The sequence below is a fragment of the Asparagus officinalis genome, chromosome 1, assembly GCF_001876935.1.
Source record: "Asparagus officinalis chromosome 1, Aspof.V1, whole genome shotgun sequence".
Taxonomy (NCBI): Eukaryota; Viridiplantae; Streptophyta; class Magnoliopsida; order Asparagales; family Asparagaceae; genus Asparagus; species Asparagus officinalis.
In genome coordinates, this window is record NC_033794.1 from 10,692,649 (window position 1) to 10,701,506 (window position 8,858).

Genomic DNA, 8,858 nt, shown 5'->3' on the forward strand with positions numbered 1-8,858 from the left:
TAAGGTGTACGCCACACCCTTTGTTCAAAAATAATAATAAAAAAGAAAATGAAATAACTCTGAAGAGAATTCAACAAAATGAGATATATCACATCCTTAATTACCTCACTTAAATTCTCCTCATCCAACACCAACTAGGCAACCACTCCACACCCCCCACAACCCACTCCTCATTCCCTTCTCCATCCAACCTCACCCATCAAACATTTCACAAACAAAAAAAAGTCTTAATCCCAACCAAATCCGAATCCAAGAACCACACACACAATGAAGACCAAACTCGTCGGGATCGCAGTACAAATTCTAGTCATGGCAATAATCATATCGATCATCCTCCTACTCATCGGCATAGGCGTACTAGCCTTCGTCCACGTCTGCGTCTTGGGTCGCCGCCTGCAGGGGAGAAACTTCAACGGCGACGACGGCGACGGACGACGACGGGAGAGAAGCAGCAGCGAAGGAAGCGGGTTATCTAACGACGACTTGAAGAAGTTGCCTTGTTATTATTATGCGATGAGAGGTAGACGGAGGAGCGCGTCGGAGTGTGCTGTTTGTTTGGAGGTGTTCGAGGATGGAGACAAGTGTAGGATGCTGCCTCAATGCGAGCATAGTTTCCATGTTGATTGTGTTGATTCTTGGCTTTTGAGGGCTGCCGTTTGTCCCACTTGTAGAGCTAGTGTTGATATTATTTGTGCTGGTAAGGGTGGAGTTGAGTTGGAAAATATATCGGAGGCTGTGGGTAGCAGAGGTGAGCATTAATTTAAGTTCAGGATGTAAAGGGATTGAATCGGTTTGAAGGAATTTATACAATTGATCCGAGTTTATTTGGTTTAGTTATATGTTTGGGCCTGAATCTAGTATGGTTCGGGTTAGTTTGGTTGAAATTGGTCAAAACCCCGAATGTAACTGACATTGTGCTCAATCTTGATGGAAAATCTAGATGGTAGTTTTGATTCTTCACCTTCATGTAGCTTGGAGAAAAAGAAAAAAATTCAAGTGAATTTCATGTTTATGATCTCACTGATGTTGTATAGCATTTTGATTGTAACAAAAGATTGATTTTCTTACCAGATTGGAAATTTGTTGGCTACTCGTTAAAAATTGAAGGCTTCGGTAGGTATAGAAAAAGAATATATATATTATAAAAAAACAGTGGGCCAAATGATTGGATATGCTCTCCTAAATGTTAATCTTCGATTTTGGAACACCTAGGTTAAGATTTGGATATGCTCTCCTACATGTAGAATTTGGAGTCTATATAAGGAAGGCCCCCTCCTTAATTTTGGAACATTGGATTAGAAGTGGGCGTGGACCGAGCCCAAAAGCGGAGCCAGTAACCACCTCGACTCCACCTTCCCCTACCCCCCAAAAAAAAGAGAAGAAGAGTATCATTCATATAGGGGTGCATCGGTCCGGATACGGCTCGGATGTGATGCTTATCATATCCATATCTGCTTACCCATCTCAGATACGGATAGACCTCGGTAAGGAAAATTCATAAACATATCCGCTAAAATCGGATACGGTTACAAATATATAATCGGATATGCATAAGGATACAAAACGGATATGAGAAAACTAGATAGTATTGAGAAAAACATAGTTCATGCGATACAAAATAGTTCGTTAATATGTTCATTATAACTGAAAAGTTAAGATTAGACATCTTGATCATCAAAATTAACCACAAATCCATAATCTAAGAATCGAAACTATCATAAGAGTATGATTAATATGTATTCGGATATTTCAGATACGGATATGGGTATTTCACTACAAAACCATATCAGTAACCATATTCTATCGGTTATAGATTTGAGTAACCATATCTGTATCCTAACAGATACGGTTACATATATTTCCTCATAGGATACGGTTTAGCACCCCTAGTATCATATGGTCAATATTGGGATTTTTTCCATATTGGTCACTTAAATCTTTCATATTTTGAATTTATCCCTCAAATCATGGAAATTGCTACTAGGTGCCTCAATTCTAAGGTTATTTTGAAATAAAACCCTCAAAAGTTCATATTAGGTTCCTCAATTCGTAACTTATTTTGAAATTAATCACTCCAATCACGAGCAGAAGTAGCAATTGAAGAGATTACAAGTAAATTCTATTGTTGTGGACTATTATTTGCTCTTCCAATTCTCATAATTTTTTTTTTTAAAATTTAATTTCTCCAATAGATATTTATATGTCTTGACGTGGCACCAAGTCGCGACTGAGAGCTGTTACGAAGTCGAGCGTGAGGCTGGCCGCCCGGACATATGACGTCGGCCGCTGGCGCTAACGCAAGGGCATGGGCGCGACTGGGTGTGTGGTCGTGTGTGTGTGTGTGGGGGGGGGGGGGGGGGCCTAATCTAAAAATAGAAGTCAAAAGTATTGAGGAGACCATGAATAGTGATTTTGAGGCGGACTAATTTTAAGATATGAAAATTTAATGGAACCAACATCGGTAACTCAATGAACGCTATTTCTTAAAAGAGGCTCAAATATCTTTCTATATTCGAAGGGGATGGATTTAATCTTTTATGGTACCATCCCCATCCTCCCCCCCCCCCCTCTCCGCCGCCCCGCGCCTAAATTTCATGGCATCCGCCACCTGACCGACGCTGGCTTGGACCCTAGTCGCCACTAGCTCGTGTCAGTTTGGGTCTGAGCCGCGTTCAGACCTTGGCAGGCCTGGTTGAAGACTTTGTTGGGCGGCTTGCATTCTTTTGTTTTCTATTTCATATTTTCTGTTATACAATTTTTTGCGATATTGTATTATATATATATATATATATATATATATATATATATATATATATATATATATATATATATATATATATATATATATATATATATATATTATATAGTTTAAAGCTGGAAACATGTAACCACCACGGCGAGACCTGAATTGTGTAGGGTGGTCCAATATGGAATCCAATGATTTTTGGTGTTCGATTCCGAGCAGAACAAAAGGCTCATAATAATTTTTACATTTTAAATAAACCAAAATGACTACAAATATTCATCAAAATATTGAATAGAGTTCTGAAAATCTCTACTACTATTAAAATTACAACTCAAACCCTTAAACGTTATAATTTTCAATTGAGTTGCATTTTATATGGTATGCTGTAAAAAAAAGGTTAATATCCTATCAAATAACTATATTAGTAAAATTCTATTTTAAATATGTCTATTCTTTTACAGCGTGTGAGTTGTTTATGAGGTTGTGACCTAATAACATATCAATTACATATTGGAGAGTTTTAGTTGAACATCAGAGTATTGAAAAATAGAAAATTTACATTGAAAAGTATGAGTTACTACGTACTAGTCTGTCCCAAGGATTATGGCCTACGGGTTGGATTTTTTAATGGGATGGGCTGATTGTTAGGGTAACTATCATGAAATTGGGCTAGGTTGAATTAATTTCAAACCTATAATTAGGATGGATTGGAACTTTCTGCTGAAAAAAATATAACCATCCCCCAAGGCAATCTGGGTCGATTCTTTGCCCATGGGTTTACGGTGGAACCCAATCCGAACCACGTCTCGTGTATGGATCAGGCCGGTTCTTGAACCAAGGTGGGCTGGGCCAATTCGGCCTGCGGTTCTAATCGGCACATGCCCACCCCCATCCGGGATTAACGTATTTGTTATTTTTTACCTTAAAATATTAAAAAGGTCATTGTTGCAAAGAGGAGATCTAAAATTGAATTAGAGGATAATGAAGAAAATAAACGGAACAGAGAAAACGTATTATTCGATGACCGTTGTGGCTTAGACATTTATTAAAGTTGTATATGAAATGTGGGATGAATATATTAAATAGAAAATTATTGTATCAAAAATTGGAAAAATATTAACAAATATTTTATGGAAATAGTAGAAGATGGTCCCGGCGGGGCTCGAACCCGCGACCTTCGGCTCATAAGACCAACGCTCTAACCAACTGAGCTACGGGACCCCTGATGCCGTATGTAGAGAAATGCTAATTATATACATAATAAAGGAAATATGATTCTAATAAGCCACTTTAGATTGAATCTAAGAATGCACCTTTAAAATTAGATTATAGACAAGCAATTTACTTGTTCCACTCCATTGATTTTGAACTATATGATTCAGATGACATATGAACAAAAAATTAGGTACATTGGGTTGTATTTACTAATGTATCAAGTGATAATAACAATAAGGGTTTTATGACAACACAACCAAAGAAACAATGAAAAATACGTGTTAGAAATATTAAAACATCATGATTTTTAATTTGTGGATGTTTTAAAATATTTAGATCATGATGAATGGAGCAGATCGTCCATTAAAATAACCCAATCCATACATTGAGAAGTGCATTCTTAGATTTAATCTAAGGTGGCTCATTAGAATCATATTTCCCATATAATAATCATAAAAGGTAGACCAAAAACTTACCCAGTACGTGTTGATGGCTGATATCAAACAGCCAATCGAAAAAGCTGTTTAGCTGACGGAGGTCCTCTAACCCTCTGAATGTCCGGTTCTGAGGTAACAAGTAACAAATCGTAAGTGGGTGAGGTTGGGTTCCCTAGTTGTTCCTTCGACAATCAAATCAGTAATATGCTTGAGTGAAGAAGTAAATGAACTGTAGAAGCTCCTAAGCACAGTAGCTAGAGATGAAAATCTTACCTTATTGTTGAAAATAGTACCTTTATTTATAGTTATAGTAGTGGGTAGGATGGTAATTTTGACAGAGTATGAGTTGGCAGCCAAGTCAGCATCTGCTTTACATGTATCGGTCGACGAGTGAAGGAGAGGTCATTTCTACATTTAATGTGAAGTGATTGGGGGCATGCAGTGCTGACGTGGTCCGATTTGTCATAAAGACTATTGGGGGTAGAGAAATGATGGTGTCCATAATGCATTTAATAACATTTATTAGGAGGTGATTAGATGTTAATGCACGGGAGGGGGCTCAAGCCTCGAGGTAGTTGTTGCCTTTCTATTCGTCCTGTAGAAGGTTGAGAAGTACCGCATTTTGAGTCGCCCTCACGAGATGTCAGCCGAATGGTCAGCCGAGTAGGTTGGTCAAGAAGTCGGCCCAGCAAGGGGTTGACATGTAACGTCTTTTGAGTCGTCCTCAGGAGATGTCGGCGTGTCCAGTCGTTCGAGCCGGGTCTTTGGTTACCTTGAAGTGAAAAGTTGGCTCGATCACGCATAATGCGGGACACTTGTCTACTATTGATTAGAGATTACTTTTTAGAACTAGAACGACTATAACAGTACCGTTGATCATTAATTGCTCAAACTGATTAAATCGAGTGAGCGGACAGAATTTCCATGATTATATTTGATTCTAGAATATGTTTTGGATGGTTCAGCTTGAGAAAATCTCATTTCGAACAAACATAACCGACCACTTTCTGAATTATCTAAAACATACTATTTCTTTCTGTTGGTTGGTCCACAAATTTTCTTTCTATATTTCCTGAGTTATTCAATATTTCAACTTATTTTCATTGTGTATATATGTCTCTTGATCTACATTTCACTATTTTTTTAACATGTGCCTTTCCTTTGGGTTAAAATAACATTTTCTCTTAATTAAATGAGAGCAATTTCAGTTTCGAATTTGGAGGGTGTTTAGGGCGGCTTATTTTTTGATTAAACTAGCTTTTAAGCTGATTTTTTTATTTCTACATATTTGGTAAAATACACAATAAGTTAGCTTATAAACCATATTTTAAAAAGCTAGTATACATCAGCTTTTGAAAAACTAACTTATAAGCTCATCTAAATAAGCTTAGATTTAACCAAACAAATTACTATAATACCTAAATAATTTTTTATAATATTTTTATCATAAAAATCAAAAGCCACTAAAAGCTAGCATATAAGCTTCAAAAAACAATCCTACCCAAATACCATCTTAGGATCCTTTGGTTCGTCTTTGTCAAAAATTATAAAAACCGGCTCAGCCGACCGTTCTCTCACCTCTGGTAGCCCAGGTTCTTTAGCCAATCTTGGGAAAAGAATAATCCTGTAAAAGGTCCTTAGCTACATTTATTTCTGTTTTCATATTAAAAGAAGAGAGAATAACAATCATGCATAAGTTTATAGATGACGCAAACTAAATCAACTATAACCCTCTTGTTAAACTACCTTTTAGAATCTAACAATGGATATCCAAAAATTGATTTTCTTTCGATATTATTCCCTTCTAACTCCTTAATATTTTGCAATTAGTCTCTCAAAACATTAAAGTTTGCTATCAGAACCCCCCAACTCTTGTAACTTCCGTTATAGCTCTTGATTAATTGAGGGATTATTTTGGAACAACTTATAGGATTAGAAGACCTAATAACAATTTCAACAATCTGAAGGGCTAATTTTAAGGCAACTAATAAGAATTTGGGGACTTAATAGCAATTTCAATAATTTGTGAGACTATTCTAATGATTTAAGAGACTAATATCGAAAGGCTATCAAGATAGATATATGGGAAAAATGCTTCCAGCCCCCAAATTCGTAACAAATATGCTTCCCCCTCCCAAGACTTTTTCAACGCTCTAAAAACCCCCAAATTCGTAATAACTGTGCTCTGAGCCCCCAAAACACAAAGCCCAATAATTTTACACAGGTAAAGACTATAATACACATTCTCTCTCTCTACCCCCTCCGTCCCTTCTGCAACCCTCGTGGCGGCCGAAGCTCCTCTCCGGTCTCACGCCTCGACCCCTCGCCTCCGCTCGCCGAGATCCTCCGTGTCCACCGCCGATCCCAGCGCGGCCTCCGCTCGACCCCTCGCTCGACCCCTCGGCCTTTGCTCGCCGAGAATATTTCATGAAGCTCAGAACCTCAACCTTAACCTGTCCCTGCAGCCTGGGCCTCGTCCCGAGCACGCACGAGTTTTCTCGTGTAACTATTGCAGACAGACTTTTTACAGCACCCAAGCTCTTGGAGGACACCAGAATGCACACAAGCTGGAGCGCAACCTAGCGAAGAGGAGCAGAGAGATGGCTAATGATTGAATTGATCTCGTAATGACACGTGCGAACTTGATGTTGCTTTGTAGCTTCTGAAACTAATGCATCTAGATTTACTAGCAACAGAGTTTCTTCCTGTCACATGTTTTCTTTTTGGGATCTTTTTCTTTTTTTATTTTCCCCCTTCAAAATAAGTTTTCCTGTTCGAAAAAGAATGCCTCTTCTCTCTTGCATCAACGGTATTTTCTTTCTTCACGTTTAATATACATGTACCCAATGATAGTTATCTTTTCTATTTGCAGATAAGGTTACGGTTGTTAAGGTTACGGGTTGTTAAGATTACGGGTTGCTTGTTAAGGTTACGTGTTGCTTGTTAAGGTTACGGTTTGCTTGTTAAGGTTACGCGTTGATTGTGAAGATTAAGCTTAACAACCAACCCGTAACCTTAACAACCAACCCGTAACCTTAACAATCAACGCGTAACATTCACAACCAACGTGTAACCTTAACAAGCAAACCCGTAACATTCACAAGCAACTCGTAAAACCTTCATAAAAATAAAAAAAAGGAAGGAAATAGAAAAAAAAAAGCTTTAATTTTTTGTACTTCTACTATAATAATTCATAACTTCATAAAATAAAAAGCAGTAACAATTCTATACTTTTCTTCAGAAAATTCATGCTTACAGCACCACATAAAACTGTGCAATGTATGATTACTTTCATTTTACCACTCAACACTCATGAGGAGGTGGACTGCCATGGTTTTGAGACCGTTGACAGGGTAGAGGAAGAAGACGATGATGCATACATTTGTTTTAGGTAGTGGGAGTGAGCTAGATTTTGTAATAATATTTCACTTTTAATTTTAATGAAATTTTCAAAAGCCAAACGATTTATGTGTTGGTTGTTAAAGTTACAGGTTGCTTGTTAAGGTTACACGTTGGTTGTTAAGGTTACGTGTTGGTTGTTAAAGTTATACGCGTTGGTTGTTAAGGTTTCGGGTTGCTCGTTAAGGTTTCGGGTTGCTTGTTAATGTTTCGGGTTGCTTGTTAAGGTTACGCGTTGGTTGTTAATGTTACGAATTTTCAAAAGCCAAACGATTTACGTGTTGGTTGTTAAGGTTACAGGTTGCTTGTTAAGGTTACACGTTGGTTGTTAAGATCACGTGTTGGTTGTTAAAGCTATACGCGTTGGTTGTTAAGGTTTCGGGTTGCTTGCTAAGGTTACACGTTGGTTGTTAAGGTTACGGATTACTTGTTAAGGTTACGGTTAATCTTAACAACCAACGCGTAACTTTAACAAGCAGCCCGTAACCTTAACAAGCAACCCGAAACCTTAACAACCAACGCATATAACCTTAACAAGCAACGCGTATAACCTTAACAACCAACACGTAACCTTAACAAGCAACGCGTATAACCTTAACAACCAACACGTAACCTTAACAAGCAACGCGTATAACCTTAACAACCAACACGTAACCTTAATAAGCAACGCGTATAACTTTAACAACCACGATAAATTTCCCTGCAGAAAAAGATGAATGAAATATTTAACACACATGCACAAGTTGTATGAAAAGACATAAAGTACAATAATTTCCAAGAACGACAGCACTATAGATGGTGGGGGATGATGGACCTGAGGGATGGAGAGGGGGGTTTGATGTGGCGTCTGGGGGAGGAGAGATTAGGTTGGGAACAAAGGCGAGGGGTCGAGCGGAGGCTGCGCTGGGATCGGCGGTGGACACGGAGGATCTCGGCGAGCGGAGGCGAGGGGTCGAGGCGTGAGACCGGAGAGGAGCTTCGGCCGCCACGAGGGTTGCAGAAGGGACGGAGGGGGCTAGGGCAAAAATGGTGGGGGAAGGAGGAGGGAGAGAGGAGGGATT

General features: G+C 38.6%; 1 protein-coding gene and 1 non-coding gene across 2 annotated transcripts; one reads left to right on the forward strand and one right to left on the reverse strand.

The window, feature by feature from the left end:
• Positions 115-808, forward strand: LOC109833983 (RING-H2 finger protein ATL56-like). The gene has a single exon (XM_020401870.1). It carries the CDS (start codon positions 268-270, stop codon positions 757-759), a length of 492 nt encoding a protein of 163 aa, XP_020257459.1. The 5' UTR covers positions 115-267; the 3' UTR covers positions 760-808.
• Positions 3,894-3,967, reverse strand: TRNAI-UAU. The gene has a single exon. It is a non-coding gene; the product is annotated as a tRNA-Ile (tRNA).